This window comes from Leucoraja erinacea, chromosome 22, assembly GCF_028641065.1.
Source record: "Leucoraja erinacea ecotype New England chromosome 22, Leri_hhj_1, whole genome shotgun sequence".
NCBI classification, from domain to species: domain Eukaryota; kingdom Metazoa; phylum Chordata; class Chondrichthyes; order Rajiformes; family Rajidae; genus Leucoraja; species Leucoraja erinaceus.
In genome coordinates this window covers 23,679,955-23,704,862 of record NC_073398.1, presented here as the reverse complement: position 1 = coordinate 23,704,862, position 24,908 = coordinate 23,679,955, and the positions used below count along the sequence as shown (strand labels likewise).

The window sequence follows — 24,908 nt, the reverse complement described above, 5'->3', positions numbered from 1 at the left end:
CAGCAACATTCATCTGAACAGTATTTGGCCCAATATATATTTTTAAATACTTTAATTATATCTTTGTAATATATCAGTTTTGCAATTGATGCAAGAACATCCACCAAAAGCATCATTTTGTTTCTCTCTCCACTGATGACACCTGATACACTGAGTATCATCATTTTATTTTAATTTTCCAAGGATACCCATCTTGAAAAAGCTCTGCTCGTTCTCTCCAATGGGGTTTTTGTTTTGTTCACATTACCAAAGAAATGTCCTTTTGTCTACCTCAAAACTCATCTCATTTTCAAAGCCTCAGATGTGATTTTTAGTTAAATATCAGAAACCTATACAAAACATGGATTATCCCCTCCAAAGAATGCACTAACATTCCTAGTATTAGCAAATTCTGAATTTAAACCGTGAATGCAAAATTTCAAAACTACAAAAAATTGATTTGATTTGCTGTTGCAGGTTTATAATTTATAGTGAGGTTCTAAGCTCAAGGGGTTTCTATACCAATAACTTTATATTATCATCCAATGCAGATATAAATTTCCTTGCACCCAGGGCTCAGAAACAAATCAATTAATCTGACTTTACAAATGGGAATTATGCCTAGAATACAAGAAATCTCATCTCTTTGAATAGATTTTGTTTTCACAGCAACCTGAAATGGAAGCCCTATTTGGTGCCTCATTCAAAAGGTGACATTGCATTACTTTTCCAATAATATTCAAGACACAGTATAGAGTATAAACCTTATAATTTAAAGGCATATGTATTACTAAGTGTACCTACACACCTTGTACTAAATTCTCATGCAGATCAGAATGCAAAAATGGCTCATCACATGAGTTCATTGTTTCTTTATTTCTATTAGGCCATAATGAAAACCCAATTATTAAACACATTTAAGGATCACCAAATCCACTTTTTATAACTAGTTAAAATCACAATTGGCTAACAATGTAAATATTACAGTCACAGAGGTAAAGTTCAAAGCTAAATTAGTTATAGGTCATGTATCTTGGGGTAGCACTGAACTTGGCATATGACTTGATAACTTTATTCACAGCTTCCAAGAAGTCTTTCTCTGTGGCAATTTTTCTGCGAGCTCTGATAGCAAACATTCCAGCTTCAGTACAAACACTACGAATCTCAGCTCCTGCAAAACAACAGTTTGGCACATAGATAACAACATTACTTTTGTTTATTATTATGTTTTTATTATATTGGCGCTACAGATTCATCTTTGAATGATGACCCAAGTTCACATTATAAAAATCCTAGCATCTATTAATCTGGCAACATTTTATACTTGTTTCAGAGGAAAATAATCTAATAATAAATAAATCTAAATAATAATAAGACAAAAGGACTGCAAATCATCCCAGAAACCTTTACAATTATTTTTCATCATGTATTTTACATAATGTATTTTACAGCCAATGGGTAATATAAATCAACCACAAAAATAGATTCCTGTTCCTCGTTAGCTTATGTTTCATTATGCATGTGATGTCAACAGTCATTATGCATTACTAGTCCACTACTTGCACCTTTAACTGACTGGCGTGCTGGCCAACTTGAGGCGGTGGTAGGTTTTCCTCTCTAAAGGATGCATGGGAACCAGGTGGGTTTCTATAATAATACATATCTTATCCTCATGAGTGCTGCCATTGGTATTAGTTCATTCCCAAGCTAGTTAATTGCATGAATGTATATTCCTAGTTGCCATGCTGCAAAGGGCAGAAAACAATGATGGGACGTATATAGCTCAGAAGCATTTTCTCAGCATACTGACCCAGAAAACCATGTAATAGGTGCAAGGATTTTATCCTCCACTGCTCATCCAATCCATACATAGATTAATGTCCCATGATTACTGTACTATCCTTATTAAATTAAGTTTAAATTCCCATTTAAAAAATAGTGAACAGTTCTAGAGAGGCGCTGAAAGAAATTAACATTGCATCAACAAAAGCAAGTGATCAATGACACCCAAACCCAATGCTGTCAAATCACCAGGATATGAGAATGTACATGCCAACATTTTGAAAGTGGTAGACGTAGAGAGTGAATGGAATATTGCCCTGATCCCAAATTCCATGCATTCTAACATGGTTCTAACAGCACAAAACTGCAATATAAACCACGCGAAATTAGAAGCATAGGCGACAAGACATACAATAATTGTGTGTGTTTAATGTACACCAGACTGGGCAAGTTATCAGAAGCAGTGCGAGGACAAATTCATTATGCCAACATGATGGTTTTCTAGATCAATATGCTGATGTTCCAAGGATGTACAAGCCATTTAACATCTAGTATTAGGGCAATGAGAAATTATTAATTAATAATCTGTAGCTAACAAGCTTTAGGATACATCATTAAGAATAAATGCGATTTAGATCAATACAAAATTGTCTTAAATCTCTTAAAATACCCTATGAAAGTATGGGACAGAAGTTTGCAACGGTACATTGTAGAACGGTAGACTAACTTTTGAAGAACTAATACACCGGTTACAACAAACATCTATCCACTCAAGATACAAAATACAACTGGGAAAGTTAAAGATTGTAATAGATTGAAGAAAATAATTAATTTGTTCAAAAATTGCTGTAAACCTTAGGATTAAGAACATTTCAGAATTCATCAAAGGTCCATGAAATTGACAAAAGTTGCAAAATTGAATATAACACTAATCTAGTGAGAAACATAAAAATAGACTGTTAAAGCTTTCATATAAAAAGGTACAGGTTAGCAAAAGAACGTAGGTTAGTTTTATAGACTGAGACATAAGAAAATGAAATGCAGAGGAATTTTGTTTATTCAATGTGAAAAAAAAGTTGTAAATTTTGGAGCATGGCTGAAAAAAATTAGTATTCATAAATAAAATTGTGCAAGCAGTTATTAGAACCTATGATTGATTAATAAATCCGCAAGACACACGGGCCCACATTTCTAAGTTTGGTAAGAAGTAGCTACGCAGAGAATGAATGGACATCCTCTTCCAAAATTCCATAACTTCTAGTACAGTTCCCATGGACTGGATAGCAAACACAAACCCAATATCAAAAAAAGATAGAAAGGAGGAAATAATAAGCTACACATCTGATATCAGTAGCAGGCAAAATGATAAATGTGTTAAGGAAGTGGTAGCAGAGTAATGAGAAAATATGACTACCATTAGACAGAGACAACACAGAATAACAAAAGGGAAGACTTTCAACAAATCAAGAGTACACGTAATAACCAGAAGAGATGAACCTGTGGGTGAGGATTGAACGCGATGCTTCCCTGCATAAAACACTTGCAATAATGTAGAATTGATTATATGATCCTTAAACTGATGTTAAAAGAATATCACTTTCACCCACCTGTACTATTTGGACATAATCGAGCAAGCAGTTCAAACCTCGTGTCTCTTTCCACACTCATGCTCCGTGCATGGATTTTGAAAATGTGAGTTCGACCCTGAAATAGTCAAATACCAATTATTTCATGCAAATCATGATTTTTATATCCAGAGTAAAATTCCAGAGTTTATCCTTTTCAGGACGGAAACAGTATTGGTTCATAATTTGGGGTAGTTGCCGATGACTTCCAAAGACAGACCTCTCTTACTCCTTTGAGTATAGGAGCAGGGAGGTTCTACTGCAGTTGTACATGGTATTGGTGAGACCACACCTGGACTATTGTGTACAGTTTTGGTCTCCAAATCTGAGGAAAGACATTCTTGCCATAAAGGGAGTACAGAGAAGGTTCACCAGACTGATTCCTGGGATGTCAGGACTTTCATATGAAGAAAGACTGGATAGACTCTGCTTGTACTCGCTAGAATTTAGAAGATTGAGGTGGGATCTTATAGAAACTTACAAAATTCTTAAGGGGTTGGACAGGCTAGATGCAGGAAGATTGTTCCCGATGTTGGGGAGGTCCAGGACAAGGGGTCACAGTTTAAGGATAAAGGGGAAATCCTTTAGGACCGAGATGAGAAAAACATTTTTTACACAAAGAGTGGTGAATCTCTGGAACTCTCTGCCACAGAAGGTAGTTGAGGCCAGTTCATTGGCTATATTTAAGAGGGAGTTAGATGTGGCTAAAGGGATTAGGGGGTATGGAGAGAAGGCAGGTACAGGATACTGAGTTGGATGATCAGCCATGATCATATTGAATGGCGGTGCAGGCTCGAAGGGCCGAATGGCCTACTCCTGCACCTATTGTCTATGTTTCTATGTTTCTAAATCATCTGCACAAAATATAGGCCAATAATTTTTTTACTTTAACTACACATTTTGTACCAACATTCATGGCAGAAATAATTGCATCATAAAATTGTCAGTGCTAGAAATCAAATGACAAATTAACAAACTGTATTAACAACCAAAAAAATTAAACCAGAATTAATGCAATTCTCCAGTTAGTTCTTATAATTATGCGAAATGCAGAATATATTTGACAAAACATTGCCATACCTCAAGATCTGGCAAACTAAATTCAATTTTTCGGTCTAAACGCCCAGGTCTCATCAGAGCTGGATCTAAGGTGTCAGGCCTGTTTGTGGCCATCAGTACTTTAATGTTACCCCTTGGATCAAAACCATCTAGTTGGTTAATAAGCTCCAGCATTGTGCGCTGAACTTCATTGTCACCACCAGCACCATCATCAAAACGGGCACCTTGGAGAAAAGAGAAACTTGTCAAATGCAATTGCATGCTCAAAATATTTTAAACAGAATATTAATATTGACATAAAACAAGATAATTGTAATAATAACTAGACTAAGTGGGTCCCAGTCACACGGGAGGCCTGATCCCCCAATGCAACCTATTCCCCAATGCAACAGTCCACCACTCACCCGTTCCCCGGGTTGGGGTGTGTGGCCTGGGGTTGTGTGGGCAGGGGCGTTGTGGGGGGAAGGGGTGTGTGTGGGCGCGGGGGGAGGTTGTGGGGGGGAGGGGGGAAAGCTCAGAGAAAAGGCGGGGAAAAGCAATGTGGGAGAGGGGGGGGATCACGGGGGAGGAAGGCAGGAGTGAGCAAGGGGGACCAGAGGGGAAGGGGCTGGAGCTGACGGTACGATGGGGACTTACAGCGGGCGCTGGTCGTCCTCCTCTGCCGGGATCACAGAGTCTCCGCTTTCCGTTTGGCGACATCTCCGACTCCGCGCAGGGCTGGGGCTGCTTCCGGTCCCTCCGAAAATTGTGTCCGGTTGGAGACCTCCACCGGCCACCCTCAGCTCCAGTAAAGACGCGATGGCGCAGGAAGGAGCGGAACATCCCGGGGAGTGACAGGAGAGACCAATCCACACTGCGCTGACTGGCAGGAGAGGAAATCGGTCTGCGCAGGCGCGGTTTTTAAGATTTTTAAACCTTGCTAACTTTTAAAATAAGCCACCGATCGGGAAAAAACTTGGTGCACTCGCAAGCACAGGAGAACGGCGAGTGAGCTGGCGAAAAATCGTAGCGCTATCGTGTACCAATTTTGCGCAAATAGAAAGACCGCGCAAACGGGAAGAGCACAAGATCAGAGTTTTAGTTATGTATAGATTACGTAGAGTCAAACAGCACAGAAACAGGCCCTTCCTCCCTGGCATAGACGAGTTGCGCCAAGTTGCAAATTTCCATATTGTATGGTTCCAAGATGCAACACAACTATTTAAACTATTTAATCTGAGAAATTTAAACCCTGATATTGACCATAGTGCATTTTTTAAGGTGTGTGTGTGTGTGTGTGTGTGTGTGCTTGCGCATGAGTGTATCCGTGTGTGCATGCCTGGTAGGGATCAAAAGGGAATACTTATCTTTATCACATAGTCGTTTGTGCCTACCTTCAGCTATTGAGTCTCCCAAGACTGGGGAAACTTGGTACGTCAGGGTAAATATGAAAGACTCATTTAATTGTATGCATTAAATGCCTCAAAAATGCGGCTAAAATCAAAGTCCCACACCACCCTGGCCACGCTCTTATCTCACTATTATCATCCGGAAGAATTTACATGTAACCCTAACTCGGCAACTGTAACCCTAACTCGGCAACTATGATCTACTATGGATTTTGTTTTGCATGCACCACAGACTTCGGTTTTGCACTTCAATGATCTGGTTATACAGTATTACCAATTAATTTATTGTATATTTATTTGTATTAATGGGTTATTGAATTAATGGGTCTGTAAAGCTGCAGCAAGTAAGAATTTAATTGTTCCCTTGACAGTATATATGACAATTAAACACTCTTTACTCTTAAAATACGAGGCAGTAAACCTCCAATCTAGGTCCCCTATTTGCCACAGTTAAACCCAGGTGCTGGAATTGAGTTCAGGTTTAAGGTTTATGCCATCTTGTCCAATAACGACCAAAACCCAACTGACTTGATGCACTAATTGTGTATAAACAACCTGAATTCCATGAATACTGAGTTCAGAATACAAAATTGAGAAACAGAATATGGCGCTATTAATAAAAGAGGATAATTATTTGTCTACACTAGTCAATAGTTATCCTTGTACGGACATGGGGAATACACGTCAATATATGCTCTCTTACAACACTAAATAATTCATTAATACTACTTACTGTATTGAATTTATTCCCCCCCCATTTGAAATATTGTTTGAGATTTACTTGAGATTTCAGTAAGGAAGCAAATTAACAGCAATTTTGTTGAAGTAGCTACTGTATCCAAATTACTATTACATATTGGTGGTATAGCGTATAGTATTGTTTTCATATCACAAAGGATGTACCAACTTCCAGAAATCTTCAGAAAAAATAAAGCAAACCGTCAGATAGCAGCAAAACGATGCTGAAGATAAGTACAATACCTCCAATTGCATCAATCTCATCAAAGAAAATCAAGCACGCCTTTTTTGTTCTGGCCATCTCAAAAAGTTCACGAACCATTCGAGCACCCTAAAAAATAAAAAGTAAATCTTTATCCGAATCTAGATAAAAATTGCTGTGTATTAATTTGGTGAAAGGCAACGTTAATATAGAGAACAAAAAGGATTCAAGTTATTTAGTACTATGGCGGCCTTGGTGGGAGACCTTTCACCATTGCAGTTATCCAGCATCTTACAGAGGTTCTATTAAAGGGGAGCTGAAATGGGTATCCAATTCTGTTTTCAGTTACTACAATTTCACCACATCTATTCGGATAACTTCCTACACTAGTGCCTCCAAGATGCCTTTCTTCTCTCTTCCCGAACTGTGGTTTTATTCCAACATAAACAGAAAATGCTGGAAACACTCAAAAACACATCATCTTCCAACTAGACACATTATAGTCCTCAGACCTCAACATTGATTTCACCATTTTTTTTTTAAGAACTGGTCAGTTCTGACTGTTTAACTGTAATACTTCTTTAGTTTTTTTGGAGAGTGGGGGAAATGTCAATTATCTCTCTGGGTATTTCCAGTAATTTTTATTTTTAGATCAACTTTTTTTAGGATTATCTCAATATCCCAGGAAAAAGACTGATCCTCAGAGATAATATTCCTATAGATGGGCTTGTGTCATCAACTTTTAGAAATGAGTTCTGTCACAGGAATAAAAAGATAGCGTTATTTACCTCTCCGACGTACTTCTGCACCAGTTCCGATCCTATCACTCTAATGAAGCAAGCATCGGTCCTATTAGCCACAGCTCGAGCACAGAGAGTCTTGCCTGTTCCTGGTGGTCCAAAGAGCAGCACTCCTTTTGGTGGTTCAATACCAAGGTTTACAAAAAGCTCTGGCTGTAAATTAAATCAACGTGTGAGCTCTCATGCTTTCTTGTTCAGTGTGAGTATTCCACAGTGGAACTGCGTGTTAATACTACAGTAGTTTTGACATTTAAGAAAAAACGAGCACATTTCATTACACTTTTAGATTTTAGACTTTCTTGATGTTTTCACGGCTTCATTGTTTATGGAACCAAACCAAAATACAGATGCCACTGCACAATTAAACCAAATAAAATACAGATATCATGTAAAAAGCTTGAATTGTACACGATTATTTAGTTCATTCTGTGTTTTACTTGTGCCTTTATAATTTTTTTGGCAAAATTATATACTTTCTGCTGTGAAAGGTTCAAGAAACGCATAAACTTTATTTCTACAAAAAATAAATTGAAATGTATAATGCCATAAGCTCTAAGTCAAAGTCATACATATCAAAAAGTTATGAGGTCACCACCCCATTGTCACAAAGGGGACTGGCCCGTAGTTTATGTATTTAATTAGAAAGCCACACGTGTGATTCTTAAAGCAAAATGAAGTCGCAAGTTTTTCTATAGCTGACATGAAGTTTTACACGGTTTAAATGAAACTTTTTCAAGTAAGTCCTGGGGGTATTTTTCAGTTTTGTTTAAATCAATAAGCAAAAATTCATATCCCAATCACATGCAATTCATACAATAAACCATTACACTAAAAATTATGCTTACATGTAGCAAAGGAGTTTCCACAACCTCTTGCAATTTTGCAATCTGTTCTTTGCAGCCACCCACATCACTGTAGGTAACATCTGGCTTTTCTTCCACCTGAAAGGCCATTGCAGAATTAGTTACACAAAGGGAGTAAAACCTAGAGCATAAAAATAACTTAAAAAATGCTTCTCCCCAATGCCAGACACGTCAAATTTTGTCTCCACATAGCTCTAAAATATAATTAATGAAGCACATTCAATACACTGAAGGCAGCTTAAAAAATTATCATTGTCCAGTCATAAGCCAAATTACTTGTTTAATTAAAACTGTAACCAAATAGAATGTTGTTTTATTAGTAATTTTGTCGTTAAATTCACAACGTAGCACTTTAAGTTTGATTGCAAATTATGATGGCAAACCTCGTTATTTCATCATATGTTAATTACAGGATCAAAGGTACTAACATTAAAAAGGAAACCTAATGACGCACTTAAATATAATCTAATGATACATTTAAAAAATAAATGTTACATATTTTTGAGCTCCATCTTTATATTGGTATTTACCTTGTAAACAGACCTGAAAACGATTTTGTGAAGGCGTTTACAAATCAACAATGCCCAGTTAACATTTTAACATAAGATTTAATTAAATGAACCCAAAGCTTGTAATTGAATCAGTGATAATTTCTAAAATACAACTGAAATACCACTGATCTCTATCTCACTTCAAGTCATTATCCTGACTGAAAATAAGAAACATTTTCATCTAATTTGTCTTGAAAACTGCTGTGCCATTCCATTTTCTCGTCACAAGTGGCTTGGGGCTCTTGTTTCTATTTATCTGAACCGATTTCTGTCCCCTGCCAGTGCCAAAGCAACGCTCTTCACCTTTGACCCGTATGTTGCTTTTAACATGGTCGACCACTCAAACGTCCTCTGATGCTTATTCTCTTTTGCCCAAAGTAGTAGGATTGATCTTACTTGTTAACCCTCAAACCCTCTTGCAATCTTTTTTGTTCCTGCACTGAGGTGGTTAACTTTTGGACATCCCAAATCCTATTGCTCATCAACAAGCTGTACCCGGAAAATAAAATCACAAGTCGTCACAAACCTCGTGACTTTATTTCCCCGCCACCTCACTGAACTCCAGCACTGCTGCTAATTTGATAGACCAGCCCAAAATAAGACAACATTTGCTCTAATTAAACATCCAAAATCAATACCTCTGGCCATCAAATTATACTTGCTAAACCGTCTCGTATCAAACCAGTCACTCGTTTCCTGTGACCATAAAATGAAATTTCTACCCTTACCTGCTCCATAAGGAACACAGCTGCTGCTCAAATCCTCGCCTATGTTTCCAATATCTCCAGGTGGAAGTGCTCCACTGCTCTCCCGGATGGCCTCTTCACTTCTACCCTCCACCGCCACGTTTTCACATATCAAAGTCTGTTCACTCATCCCATGTTCTGTCAATTTCCAATTTGCTTATTTTAAAATCTTGTGTTCAACTCCAGCTTGACCTCAACCTCACCCCCATAACCATCTTCAGTTCTATAAGCCACTCAGTGGTCCTTTAAGTCTTGCCTCTATCCAACATTCACTTCCAACAATCCAACAACCTGCTCTTTACATGATATTATCGTATAAACAATGACTGGAATTTTGTCAAAATTTGCAGTTCTCTATTCTCTTTGACCAACCTTAGTTTACCTCATCTAACCTAATATCTTCTCTCTGGATGATGTAGACATCAGCCAAATTATACTCCTGAGATGCCCTTTGGATGTTTAACTATGATAAATGCACTACATAAATGCAAGTTGCGCTATTGAATTTACCTGCATCATGGTAACAGTAGGATCGATCTTTGGTGGCAGTGGAATATGTATCTGGTACTTGTTTCGATCCACACTGCAATGTTTAAAGTAATATTTTAAAATATGGCACAGTTTGCAATAAAATATCAGATATCTAACTGTATAAAATATTAACATAATGAATGTTAATCAACTCTTGATGTAATTCTTAAATGTTGATGTAAGTCTAAGATTGCCTTACATTTCAGTAGTTATAATGAATTAATGCAATTTACCAAAAACTAAACACAAAAAGTGTACATGTCAGCATGAAAACTAAAAGTTTGGTTCCTACCCAACTCTCATTCCTTCCTCAATATCAGTAGGAGCCACCTGGTCACTTAGATCAACCACAAATTTTGCAAATTGCTTCACATTAATGATGTACTTGGGATCTTCAGAATCTGCATTAATAATCTTTGTACATCTGTAAAAAGAAAATAAAAATTCTTAGTCATCTTGTCAATAAGCTTCAGTGTCAATCTGTAATCATGAACTTGCATTTGTATTAGTGCCAATGCTAGACTTCACTGGGCTATTTAACCAATGTCAAAATACTATTTCAGAAATGCAGCAATGTTAAAAATCATATGTCCCCATTGGAAGGCAGATCAAGTAAAATTAAGGTCATTAAAATAAAAGTCAACATTAGAATAGTTTATAGCTTAATTTATTGTCCCATGTACCGAGATACAATGAATTGTTTTTTGGTGTGTGCTATCCAGTCAGCGAAAAGACTATACATGATTACCAATCAAACCATCCACTGTGTACAGATATAGGATAAAAGGAATAATGTTTAGTGTAAAACAAAGTCCAGTAAAGTCCGATTAGAGAATAGTCCAAAGGCCTCCAGAGGTAGGTGGTAAGCCAGTCTTTAGTTGGTGATAGGATGGTTCTTCTATTCTCTGGACTCTGCATTATGCATTAGATTTGAATGAGCAAAACTCACATCTTTAGAAGGCAAAAGCTCCATGAAATGCCAAAATACAGGTGCACAACCTTTTATCCGAAAGCCTTGGGACCAGACACTTGTCGGATTTCGGACATTTTCGGATTTCAGAATTGAAGATTTTTAGCGTAGATTAGGTAGGTAGCGCGGGCGGCTTGAAAAGTCTGGAGCAGCTGCCTCCTCCCCGGAGACCGGGAGAATCATTGCATAAATGTTAGTCATTTAGTTTGGAGGGATTTTATGTGGTGGTGGTGGTGGAGGTGGTGAAGGGGGAAACTTTAATTCTTAGTCCCCTACCTGGTCGGCAACTCCCAACCTCGCGGAGCTGGGGGCTCCGTCCGGCCGCGGGCGTCGCCGGTTGTAGCTCCGACCCCGGCAACTCTACCCCTGGCTGCGAGGCGCTCCAAATCCAGCGCGGCCCGCGGCCGGACGTCCCAGCTCCGGGAATGTCGGGAGTCGGCGGCGTCGCAGCGCTGGGACAACAGCGGGGAGCGCTGTGGCCGCCGACACACAACATCGCGGAGCGTCGCTGGATTTGGAGCCGCGCAGCTGGGGGCTCCGTCCGGCCGCGTACGGCGCCGGTTGGAGCTCCGACCCCGGCAACTCTACCCCTGGCTGCGCGGCTCCAAATCCAGCGCGGCCCGCGAATGTTGGGAGTCGGCGGCCACAGCGCTCTGGAGCTTGCCGCACGGCAACCAGGTAAGGCATTGCCCGCTCCCCGCTGGTATCCCAGCGCTGCGACGCCGCCGACTCCCGACATTCGCGGAGCTGGGGCGTCCGGCCGCGGGCCGCGCTGGATTTGGAGCGCCTCGCAGCCAGGGGTAGAGTTGCCGGGGTCGGAGCTACAACCGGCGCTGCCCGCAGCCCCACCGGCCACAGCGCTGCGGAGCTTACTGTACGGCGACCCGGCAAGGCATTGACCGCTCCCCGCCTCTCCGACCAGGTAGGGGACTAAGAATTAAAGTTTACCCCTTCACCCCCCTTCACATAAAAGCCCTCCAAACTAACTGACTAACATTTAAGCAATGATTTACAGATGTTTAAGCGTCTCCCGGTCTCCAGGGAGGAGGCAGCCGCTACGGTAATACAGACCTGGGTTGACCGTGGGTCGTTTTGGGTCAAGTTTGGCGCCAAACGCGAGCTTTGGTGCGCAGACGACATCTGGAAAAAATGGCCGGTTTTCGGAGCTTTTCGGTTTCTGGAACTCCGGATAAAAGGTTGTGCACCTGTACTGTGTAATTTTGCAACTTAAGGAAGAGTGATTTTTCAATGTAACAGTCACCTCCATTTCATAAACGTGTTTTCCAACCCAGCTTTCTATCTATGTTAGCAACAGTAAAAGAAAAGGCAGGGAGCTTGCAAATTGGCTCTTATCTTCTCTTACTAACAATGTTGGCTACATTTCAAAATCACTTCATTAGCTGTAAATTGTTTTGGGATATACTGAAAAGACTTGGAAGGTCACATTGGCAAAGAAGGGAGCTATTCAGCCCATCAAATCTGAACTAGCACTTTGTCAATATATCCAGTCAGTCCCATTACCCTGCTTTGCATTTGGAGACAACTTAATGTAATTCATCTTCCTTGATGGAAGTAGGAATCTTCACAAATCTGGAGGAACAATTAATAGGAAGGTGTTGAAACACACACAGCATCCTACTTCAAGAAATGAAAATCTTGAACAGAAGCAAACTAATTACTTTTTCTATCATTTTCCAAGATGCGGCTTATCAAACCCGGATATTTGCTTTGGATCATAAATGTTCTTAGGAGGAGAATGATACCGGATCTATTTGTATTACAGAAAGCTCTAAAAATTGTATCAAGCATGTCTTCTCATTCTTAACTCTGCCAAATACAGATTTGTCTGTTCTGTAACAATGCTCAGGCAATTGTTCTGTGAAAATTGTGAATGAAAATGACTCGTATTTGGAATCACGGTCAGATTTTGCCATCTACTTGTTTCAGTGGCTATTAAGATTTATTTCACCTCCAGCTACAGGATCAGGCTTGTTGGCTAATTAGTTATACACAAATCAGTACACAAATTAGTTGGCTAAAGGTCATTATCCAGAACTGCCCTGAACAGTCAAATTGCCTTTACCTTAATTGCAAAGGTTTGTCTACTATCCCTTAAAATGCAATTAACTTGCTCAACTACTCTCCATCATACATTATTCAATTTCCAAGTAGTTCTGTTAAAAAAAAATCAAAAATTTAATACAAACATATTCCCTCAATTCGAGATAATACTCCTGAATCATCCTCACAATATCCTTCATAACTTTAAATGTCTTCGAAAAATATTGCAACTCTCTCTATTCTCAAGGAATGGACAGCAGTTCAAAGAAACATGGGCATTTCTAGCACATTGCAAGCCTTTCAGCCCCTCGTATCCATGTTAGCCAAAATGGGCTTAAATTTAATCACATTTCCCAGTCCTCAATCCACAATTCTGCGCATTATAGCTTTTCAAGTGCTTATCCAGATGCTAATTGCAACGGGATGAGGATTTCCTTTCACTAATCTTTCAGAGAGTTAACTGAAGATCCTGATTAATATTTTCTCCTTAACATTCCTCTACTATTCACATTAATTTAACTCTGTTTCCTATTTACGAATCTCTCTGTTGAGGGTGAATAGCTTTTTACTGTTTAACTTGCTTCGGGTGTCTATTTTATATCTCATTAAATTGCTCAACATGTGTCCCAGTTAAATTAAGGATGTACACGAATTGGAGGCTCAGTATGACAAGGGGAAAAAGGATAGCATAAATATAAGCTCCTTCTTCAGTGTGAACTGGAATCTTTCAGAATCCTTACCTTGCAACTTGTAAAGGCTGCTCACTCTGGAGAGTCTGTTTGTCTGCTGCTAAGTCCCACAATGCTGGAGGAGCCAAACCAGTGTCAGATTCTTTGATACCTACACAAAAGAAGGCAATCCTTAAACGTGTGTCAAATTGCCACAATAAACAAAGTAAAACTACACAGCAAGGTGATATTAAACCAATTCTTAGAATGTGACTTCAAATTGTATTACTTTTCATGCATGATTTCAATTCAGATCAGATATATAAATTGGAAACCGTAGGAGGAAATTCTTTATATGACTTCTGTTATTGACTGAACACCACCTGTGAAGGAGTAATATGAATTTGTATTCTACATTTTGTCCTTAGGTCAGACCATATCAATTTTATTGTCAATGAAGTATTCTGAACTGTGGTCTCTGGAATTTGTTATACATTTGCATGTTACAAATTCCCACAAAAAGCCACGTGCTAATAGCAAACCAATGCATTTCAGAGATTTAGATTGTCGAATCAGCATGAATCAGTTCACCAGTATAAACTTGCTTGTTTTTTTTATTTGCAATAGTGCTGTGCGATCTTTTATGCCCAACCAAGAGAACAAATGCAGCCTTGATTTAACATGTCATCCAACCATCAGTATCTCAGTGCAATTCTCTCAGTACTGCACTGAGAAGTCAGACCAGCTTGTTTGCGCAGCAACTGACCATTCCTGGAGATACAAGAAACTGCAGATGCTGGTTTACAAAAGAAAATACAAAGTGCCAGAGTAACTCACCAGGTCAGACAGCATCTCTGGAGAACATCGATAGGTGAGGTTTCGGGTCGGGTTCCTTCTTCAGACTTAAGAAATGTCTCGACCTGATATTTCTTCTATCCATGTTCTCCAGAGATGCTGCCTGACCCCTTGAGTTACTCCAGCACTAAGTATCTTTTATTTGCTGATCATTATTAACTATTAAGTGGCACAAGAAAATATTAAAGGCTTGACGAATCTTGTACAAGAGAAAGGTTGATTGATTATAGGCAGTTTGGTAGTTCACACGGTTGCTCAAGTTTAGTTTAGAGGTACAGCGTGGAAACAGGTCATTTAGCCCACCAAGTCCGCACTGACCAGCGATCCCTGCACACTAACACTATCCTACACACACTAGGGACAATTTACAATTATACCAAGCCAATTAGCCTCCAAACCTGATCGCATAAATCACAATTCTTAACCCAGGAGTTTGTAAATCTAGCTCAAATTGGCAAAGCCAATTTAAAATATTAACGAATTGGTCTAATTTCAGTGAAATGTCTGTGATATGTCATAATCAGAGTGATACAATGTGGAAACAGGCCCTTTGGCCCAACTTGTCCCACTTACACTACTAGTCCCACCTGCCTGCACTTGGTCCATATACCTCCAAACCTGTCCTATCCATGTACCTGTTAAACTGTTTCTTAAACGATGGGATAGTCCCAGCCTCAACTACAGTGCCCTCCATAATGTTTGGGGACAAAGACCTATCATTTATTTATTTGCCGCTGTGCTCCACAATTGAGATTTGTAACACGTGGTTAAAGTGCACATTGTCAGATTTTAATAAAGACCATTTTTATACATTTTGGTTTCACCTTGCAGAAATTACAGCAGTGTTTATACATAGTCCCCCCCCCCCCCCCCCCCCCCCCCCCCCCCCCCCATTTCAGGCCACCATACAGGGCTTGTACACATGGAACAGCTATAAATTCAAAGACTCTTCGAGGACTACGGTCAAGGTCCAAAAATCCCAATTTCAGGGACCAAAATCTGGACTCTACCAAAGATCACAAGCTTGCCCGCCTCGAGACCGGTCCCTCCACCGACACGACCACCCACCCACAGACCCGGAGCTCCACCATTGGACTGCGGTGTCGCCTGCCCGACCACCACAAGGCCGAGATGGCCACCACGAGGAGCAGCAACAACATCCACCGCTTCTCCGACCCTCATCGTCTCCCCGGCCAAACCCAGGCCCGGGCCACTGAAACCGCCGCGGCTGCTGACTCTCACCGCCTCCCCGGGGCCAGATCCGTCGACCCGTATCTCTACTCCAGCCCCTCACACACGTATCCACCAAAGACTCCGCCGACCCTCGCCTCTCCACTGGCCACCAGCGGGCCGGAGGTGTCACCTCAACAGAGTTCCAGGCTCAACCCCAGGCCCACAACCTCCACGATGCAGACAGCACATGGTCTGACTCTGCTGGATCCTACTGCTTCTTTCCTCCCTCCCTCCCTCCCGCCGACCCCCCCCCCCCCAAATTCCAGGACTTTCAAGGATCGCAAGAGCCCCAACCATAATGTTTGGGACACAGCAATGTCATGTAAATGAAAGTAGTCCTGTTTAGTATTTTGATGCATATCCTTTGCATGCAATGACTGCTTGAAGTCTGCGATTCATGGACATCACCAGTTCCTGGGTGACTTCACTGGTGATGCTCTGCCAGGCCTGTATTGCAGCCATCTTTAGCTTATGCTTGTTTTGGGGGCTAGTCTCTTCAGTTTTCTCTTCAGCATATAAAAGGCATGCTCAATTGGATGCAGATCGGGTGATTGACGGCCACTCAGGAATTTACCATTTTTTTACTTTAAAAAACTCCTTTGTTGCTTTAGCAGTATGTTTAGGATCATTGTCTTGCTGTACAATGAATCACCGGCCAATGAGTTTTGAGGCATTTGTTTGAACTTGAGCAGATAGGATGTGTCTATACATTTCAGAATTCATTACGTTACTACCATCAGCAGTTGTATCATCAATGAAGATAAGTGAGCCAGTACCTTCAGCAGCCATACAAGCCCAGGCCATAAACACCCCCACCACCGTGTTTCACAGATGAGGTGGTATGCTTTGAATTTTGGGCAGTTCCTTCTCTCCTTCATACTCTGATATAAGTTCATCTTTGTCTCATCTGTCCACAATATCTTTTCCAGAACTGTGGGTGCTTTTTTAAGTACTTCTTGACAAACTGTAACCTGGCCATCCTATTTTTGCAGCTAACCAGTGGTTTGCATCTTGCAGTGTAACCTCTGTATTTCTGTTCATGAGGTCTTCCGCGGACAGTGGTCATTGACAAATCCACACAGGACTCAAGAGTGTTTCTGATCTGTCGGACAGGTGTTTGTGGATTTTTCTTTAATAGAGAATTCTTCTGTCATCAGCTGTGGAGGTCTTCCTTGACCTGCCAGTCCCTTTACGATTAGTAAGCTCACCAGTGCTCTCTTTCTTCTTGATGATGTTCCAAACATTTGATTTTGGTAAGCTAAAGGTTTGGCTGATATCTCTAACAGTTTTATTCTTATTTCTCAGTCTCACAATGACTTCTTTGACTTTCATTGGCACAACTTTGGTCTTCATGTTGATAAAAGGTGATGGAAAGTTTCCAAAGGTAATGGAAAGACTGGGGGAAAGACTAGGTACTGAGAGCTCTCTTATACTTGCATTAAGGAGGCATTTAAACACATCTGTGCATTTACAAACACCTATGAAGCCATGTGTCCCAAACATTATGGTGCCCTGAAATAGGGGGACTATGTTTAAACACAGCTGTAATTCTACATGGTGAAAACCAAAATGTATAAAAATACCCTTTAATAAAATCTGATAATGTGCAATTTAACCACATGTAATTTTTTTCTATTACAAATCTTAAATTGAAGATTACAGAGACAAATAAATAAATGATGGGTCTTTGTCCCAAACATTATGAAGGGCACTGTACCTCCTCTGGCAGTTTGTTCCATACACCCACCACCCTTTGTACATCAACAGAGAATTTACTTAATCGTACCAGTCAATTCGTTAATTTTCTTGAGAAGCTGTTGGATGTCATCCTCCACTTGCTTGATCTGCCTGGAATAGGTACTCTGACCCTACAAGAGAAGACAATGTAAAGTACAGTGGTCTCATCATACTGTGCAATGGCACCCTGGTGTAATATACCATTTAATCTGTTAGAAAATCATATGCGTCAAAACATCTAATGATGTGGGGAACACAAAAGCCCTTTGGTCATTTTGGAGAAAACAAGTATGTTCTGCGCATCACATCGGAACTGTCTCTCCAACAACTTGTGCTAGCTGTAGAAACATGGTGAAGAACAAGAATTATAGGGAAGAACCACAAGCCTGAAAACATGTTTAGTCTCGGGTAATGGAAGGTTGTCCTGCAAATTGCGGGAAGATGATGGATTCCTTAAAGTATGCCTGCCTTTGTTGAGAGGTTGCTCCTGTACTATTGCAATTGACCCAGGTTTTCTGGGGTCTGCTCAAGTATGTTTACTGTCGGAGTCTGGTGTTCCACAACAGAACAAAAGTGGTGTTGATTACAAGACCAGGATTCATGTACGTATCAGCGAATGATGACTTCGACCACAGTCACTGAATAAGTGCACAGGCGGGCATGTAATGCAGCTCACTGACTGAAGTTGAAGTAACCGTGGTCTGGAGCGAATGTGACATATATTGTTCAGATTCCCATTTGTCCTATACGTTAAATCCGCTCCATCAGGAAATCTGTTGGTGAAGGGCAACATCAGGAGAAGAAAGTTTGAGAAGGTGTTAATAACACACTCATGAGAGACATAATTCTGCAATGAGATATACAGACCGTAAGATCACGGCTTGAATGACATTGGGAAGCTGATATAAAAATGGTGACATACTATCAGGCTGATAAATTTGGGAAGATTGTTCAAGATTCTTTTTCATTTGTAGAAGCAGACTTCTCTGCAGTAAAAAAAAAAAGCCATTTGTAGTGGTTACTGCTGTTTGCTGAACCTCTGATTTGTAATACAATGAAATTAATGTTCATTGTGCCACCAACTGGACAGAATCCTAAGTGCAATTTGGGAAGCAACTCTTCAGCAACTGAAAAGGCGGCTGGTGTTAGCAATGTTGTCCTGAAGCAGACAACAAGGTGAACCCTCTGTAGTTATCTCAAACACATTTGTCACCTTACAGTCTCATGATTCCAAGATTGCCAGGCAAATCCTCTTCTTCCCGGGCATGGGAGATGAGGTTTGGGATTTATGATTTTGGCTCCTCTCCTCTATATTTTTATACTTCATAAGGAATATCTTGTGCTCACAAGATTTGTTGTTTCTTAGTTGGCATGTGGCGCTTTCAAGTTCTTGTCATGCAGATGTGGAAATGAGACTGAACCAGACAGTTTACTGCAAAATGGGACAATGGGAGCTCACAACAAAGACCTAATCATGGTAGATAAATTTTGGGGTCTGAAGAAGGGTTTCGGCCCGAAACGTTGCCTATTTCCTTTGCTCCATAGATGCTGCTGCACCCACTGAGTTTCTCCAGCACTTTTGTCTACCATCTATCTATAATATCAAGGGGGCTAATTAGCGTGAGTGCAGGGGGGAGGGGGGGGGGAGGAGAGATAGTTAGTGTGTGTGACGCTGCATGCTGCCTCCCTCCCCCCCCCCCCCCCCCCCCCCCACAACCGCACGTTGGGGGAACAGACCCAACGTGTCTGCACTTGGTCTAGTGGTAGATAAATGTTTGAATAGTTCCTTCAATCCTGCTGACTGTCTCTTTGCTATTGATAAGTTCTCCCACATTGTTAGCTCTCAGCGGTGTGAGCACTTGGGTGTTTAGGCAATAGATATCCTTAACCACACGATTGCCTTTGGGTCGCTGGACTCCCTGCACTCTTTGAGTTACTGTCAATTTACACAAAATCCTTGTTGCTTCTTTGACATCACCAATCCCGTACAACATCATTGGAAAAAGCTCTGTGAATTTGAGGGAAATAGTCCACCTTGACGAAACCATCTCTTTCATACTGCAAGCTGCATTTCTAAGGGAGGGGGGTAAAAAGGGTTAAAGAGAAAAGAACATTCCTACTGGCAGTCATTTCACTCTGACTTTGGCTTTTTTAACTGGATTATGAATTTTCCCATTGTCTCCTCTGAAATTGCATTACTGGTTCACGCTCACATCTGGCCAACAATTGCGAAATGATTGTCCTTGAGGATCGATCCATCTGACTAGAAAGACAAAAGCCAGCCAAACTAGGCAGCAGAGAAGTTCTTCAACTTTACCTCAGCCATGACTGATGCTAGTAAAATGTGTGGGTAAGTGGATTCCTTATTTTTCTTTGTCATAAATTAACTAATTAACGAAGAAGAATATAATTTATATTTAAGTTAATTGTTTGCCTTTAAATTTTTGAATATTGAGAAAGTGCAAAAATAAAGACTCAGAAAAAAATGTGTGATTAAGAGAAACACTTCCAAACTGTTCAAAGACGTCTGGTTACAACTAAAGGGCTAGCAAAACAATCTGGGGAAAGTACCGTCGGATCTGCCACTTTATTCACCATTCACGATACACGCATTTTCACGCCTGACACTAGGAAACAGAAGATCAGAATATTTAAGAATAAAGAGTAAGCCATTTAGAACGGAGACGAGGAAACACCTTTTCTCCCAAAGTGGTGAGTCTGTTTTCTCCCAAAGTGGTGCTCTTAAAAATGCTTTCAAGAGAGAGCTAGATAGGGCTCTTAAAAATAGCGGAGTCAGGGGATATGGGGAGAAGGCAGGAGCGGGGTACTGATTGGGGATGATCAGCCATGATCACATTGAATGGTAGTGCTGGCTCGAAGGACCGAATGGCCTACTCCTGCACCTATTGTCTATTTGGCATGCTGTGTCAGGTTAGTGTTGGTGAGCAAACTCTATGGCCCATTGATACTTTGCTACAGTACAGATCCACAGCCTATATTACTTGAAGGATGTAAACTAAATTACTCGTGTGTGCACGCTGACCATGGACAATTTATTAAGCCTTGTGATATAAACCCGATCTTATCCTTACCCAATATTCACAACCATGCTGTGCCCGTTACAGTATTCTTTGGCAGGATTGATATCCATGCTTTCGTTTACATGATTGATTGAGAAGTTGACTATAATCCAGTTTCAAATAATTGAGGGCACAGAAGATTAAACTTTCTGGTTCATTTGTAACTGTGTAAATGTTGATTCATTAGGATATTTTTTTTAGCAGAAATTCATTCAGAAAAGTAGCCAAACAATAAACATTGTGCATGTACATTAGAGAATGGATATAAATCCAATAAGATCAAAAATAAAACAGGCGGCAGAATTGGCACAGTACTTACATAGGTCTTAAGGAGGGCAATATCCCCTTCATCAAGTGCTACAGTTCAACCAAGAAAAAGCATAATTAGAAATGAAAATACATTTCTATCAATTAAAGAAAATCGCTAAATTAGTCAGTATATTAACAAATAATGATTTGAGGCTTATATGCAACTCTAATTTTAAAGATAAAACCTCCAAAAAATAACCCAGCATTTGAACTTAGTTCAGCTCAGTAACTTGGGGACTCAAGAGGAAACAGGAGAGAAAATAAATGAGAGAGGAAAGAGAGACCACACCTGGAGTATTGTGTACAGTCAGTTTTGGTCTCCAAATTTGAGGAAGGACATTCTTGCTATTGAGGGAGTGCAGCGTAGGTTCACAAGGTTAATTTCCGGGATAGCGGGACTGTCATATGTAGATAGAATGGAGCAGCTGGGCTTGTATACTCTGGAATTTAGAAGGATGAGAGGGGATTTTATTAAAACATGCAAGATTATTAAGGAGTTGGACACGCTAGAGATAGGAAATATGTTCCCACTGTTGGGGGATTTCAGAACCAGGGGCCACAGTTTAAGAATAAGGGGTAAGCCATTTAGAACAGAGATGAGGAAATACTTTTTCCACACAGAGAGTTGTGAGTCTGTAGAATTCTCTGCCTCAGAGGAAGGTGGAGGCCGGTTCCCTGGATGCTTTTAAGAGAGAGTTAGATAGAGCTCTTAAAGATAGCGGAGTCAAGGGATATGGGGAGAAGGCAAGAATGGGGAACTGATTGTGGATGATCAGCCATGATCACATTGAATGGTTGTGCTGGCTCGAAGGGCTGAATGGCCTATTCCTGTACCTATTGCCTATTGTTCTGGCCGAAATGAGGCAGGCAGTCGTGAACATTGGAGAGATACGGTGGGGCACATCAAAGGGAGATATGCAAAAAGAGTTCCATTTAAAAAGGAAATCAGAGCTTTCCTAACCAGGAGAGAATGATGAGTACCATGCATGGAGGTGCTGGGTGGCTGAAACGTGATGCGTGCTTTGATACAGTTGGCAGAATATGGAATGTCCTCATTCAGAGGGATAAAAGTTCATTTGCACAGCCTTTGACAGGGGTAACAAAGGTCTGAAGAAGAGTTTCAGCCCGAAACGTTGCCTATTTCCTTTGCTCCATAGATGCTGCTGCACCCGCTGAGTTTCTCCAGCTTTTTTTGTGTAGCTTTGATAAAGATCTCTGGAGAGAAAGTAGAAATGGTAATTCTCAGGCTGATATTTGTTGACTTCCAACGCCAGGTGAGCAAAAATGAATTTCAATGAATTTGATGTCATTATGGAGTTTATGAAAATTAATCCCATGTTTTTATGTGACATCATCCAGCATTTACAATAAGATGGGGTGCAGGTCATTCACTGAGGACTACTACAAGCAAAGGTGCAAGCACAGGAAGAATAGCCATTGTAATGTTTCCTCTTTAACTGGATTGATCAGAATACAACTCGTGGTCCACAATTTAACAAGTGGAGAATCATTGGAGTAAGATTATGAATAACTGGTTTCATGATCTTGTAATAGGCTGTAGCTGGGTCAAGGAGGGTCGATTGTCATTGTCACAATCATAAAGGATCATGATTACTGCGAAAGGTGCTAATACTGCAACATGAAAGGAAACGTGATCAGAAACTCAAATAAGGATATTCAGGAAAAATGTGCATATTGGGAAGCTACAACAGCTTGAGGAAGAACCATTGATAAAATCAGACAATATAGGGACTATGGAAGGCATATTTATTTTAAATCAGAGATCATGGGCATTGCTGGGTGGTGAAATCTGGGCTCACGACCAGATCAATAATGCAAGGCACTGGACCAGTGACAGCCTCTATCAGTTCTGATAAAAGATCAATACAAACATTAACTGTTTCTTTCGCTACAACTCTTATCTGATCTGTTGCAAACTTCCAGGATTTTCATCTCCATTTCATATTTCCAACATCTGCAGTATTCAGTATCTGCAGTGTCCCCCTTGAACTGTGTAAATTGGAATTTATTGAGATAATGGAGCAGAGAACAAACAAACAGCGTGCAGGTCAAAATAGAGAAGTTAGAGAAAAATGAGAATGTTTGTGTATCTTGTTAAGCTAGGGTTAAGGAGGGAAGAAGCAAAGACAAGGTCGTTTTTATTGAAGAATAAGACATTTGAATAGAAAGCTGGAGGAACTCAGCAGGCCAGGCAGCATTTGTAAAGGTACATGTTCCAACGTTTCTATTAGATAGATCTCTAGGGGCTAGTGGAGTCGAGGGATATGGGGAGAAGGCAGCACGGGTTATTGATAGGGGACGACCAGCCATGATCACAATGAATGGCGGTGCTGGCTCGAAGGGCCGAATGGCCTCCTCCTGCACCTATTTTCAATTTCATGTCAGAACCCTTCATCAAAGGGTGCTGATGCAAAACGTCGTCAGTCCTGTTTCTTTCCACGGATGCTGTCTGCTCCACTGAGATCCTCTAGCACTTTGGTTTTCGCGCAAGATTCCAACATCGGCAGTTTCCTTGTGTGTCTCCAAAACAAAGTGCTGGAGTAACTCAGAGGCCAGGCAACATCTGGGGGACAGGGCCGGGCGACATTTCGGACCAGGCTCTTTCAGCCTCCAACCAACAGCAATGGGCCCATTCCTTTCGCAGCCGCGGATCTCCCACCAGAAAGTCTCCGAGAATCTATCCCTCACCTCGAATCGGCTTATCTTCTTCTTTGGACTCCTCTTTGGCTTTACGCTGGTCACTTCCCAGCTGATCCGGCATGACGGCGGCAAAAATCACCCGGCGTTAGTTACACAGCACTTCAGCAGGCCTCGCCGACCGGAAGTCATCCAGCCCCACCTCCCAGCACCCACCGCGCCACCAATCAGACCCACCTCCCAGTATCCCCCGCGCCACAATCAGACCCACCTCCCAGCACCCACCGCGCCACAATCAGACCCACCTCCCAGCACCCACCGCGCCACCAATCAGACCCACCTCCCAGCAAAGATCCTATAGCAAGCTCCGCTATAAGATCTTTGGTCAGACCCACCTCCCATCGCTCCGACAAGTATCTCCTCCTCTTCTAACCACGCTGACTCCAGGGTCGCTATTTTTGTCAAGAGCAACGTGTTATTCAGGGAGGTAGCATCTGTGGGTCATTGACCTTCCGTCATTAATCATTTTCCTCAATTTTCCTGAATTTTTGTTTATTTCTCGAACTGTCCATATTCTGCTTCTGTAATTTGGAAAACATGCATGAGCATTTCATATCTGAGCACAAATTGATGCTACATTAATTAAGCTTGCTTATTGCAATACACTTATCTTTAGGGGAAAATTCTTTAGATTTTCATTCACTATTGTTCCATTTAATTAATGTGCTGTGCATTATTACTGCTGGGCTTTACACTTAGTGTCTTACCTAATGCAATTACAATAGATAATAGGTGCAGGAGTAGGCCATTCTGCCCTTTGAGTCAGCACCACCATTCAATGTTATCATCCCCAATCAGTACCCCGTTCCTGCCTTCTCCCCATATCCCCTGACTCCGCTATCTTTAAGAGCCCTATCTAGCTCTCTGTTGAAAGTATCCGGAGAACCGGCCTCCGCCGCCCTCTGAGGCAGAGAACTCCACAGACTCACAAATCTCTGTGAGAAAAAGTGTTTCCTCGTCTCCGTTCTAAATGGCTTACCCCTTATTCTTAAACTGTGGCCCCTGGTTCTGAA

At 41.0% G+C, this 24,908-nt stretch overlaps 1 protein-coding gene across 1 annotated transcript; it reads right to left on the bottom strand.

Moving 5' to 3' along the window:
- Positions 1–836: 836 nt before the first annotated feature.
- Positions 837–24,053, bottom strand: psmc2 (proteasome 26S subunit, ATPase 2). Its single transcript, XM_055653161.1, has 12 exons — positions 23,887–24,053; positions 21,188–21,225; positions 17,838–17,919; positions 14,036–14,135; positions 10,557–10,688; positions 10,244–10,316; positions 8,419–8,514; positions 7,562–7,726; positions 6,815–6,902; positions 4,467–4,669; positions 3,369–3,465; positions 837–1,150 (listed from the first exon to the last, which is right to left on the bottom strand). Exons 1-12 carry the CDS (start codon positions 23,957–23,959, stop codon positions 993–995), a joined length of 1,305 nt encoding a protein of 434 aa, XP_055509136.1. The 5' UTR covers positions 23,960–24,053; the 3' UTR covers positions 837–992.
- Positions 24,054–24,908: the final 855 nt, after the last annotated feature.

Bases quoted from the DNA above. Each gene is read 5' to 3' on its own strand.
- psmc2 (XM_055653161.1), bottom strand. From the start codon at position 23,959: ATGCCGGATCAGCTGGGAAGTGACCAGCGTAAAGCCAAAGAGGAGTCC. The intron at 21,226-23,886 runs GTGAGGGATAGA...GTTGAACTGTAG, and splicing joins AGAAGATAAGCCGATTCGAG to CACTTGATGAAGGGGATATT. The intron at 1,151-3,368 runs GTGGGTGAAAGT...GTTGTTTTGCAG, and splicing joins ATTATGTCCAAATAGTACAG to GAGCTGAGATTCGTAGTGTT.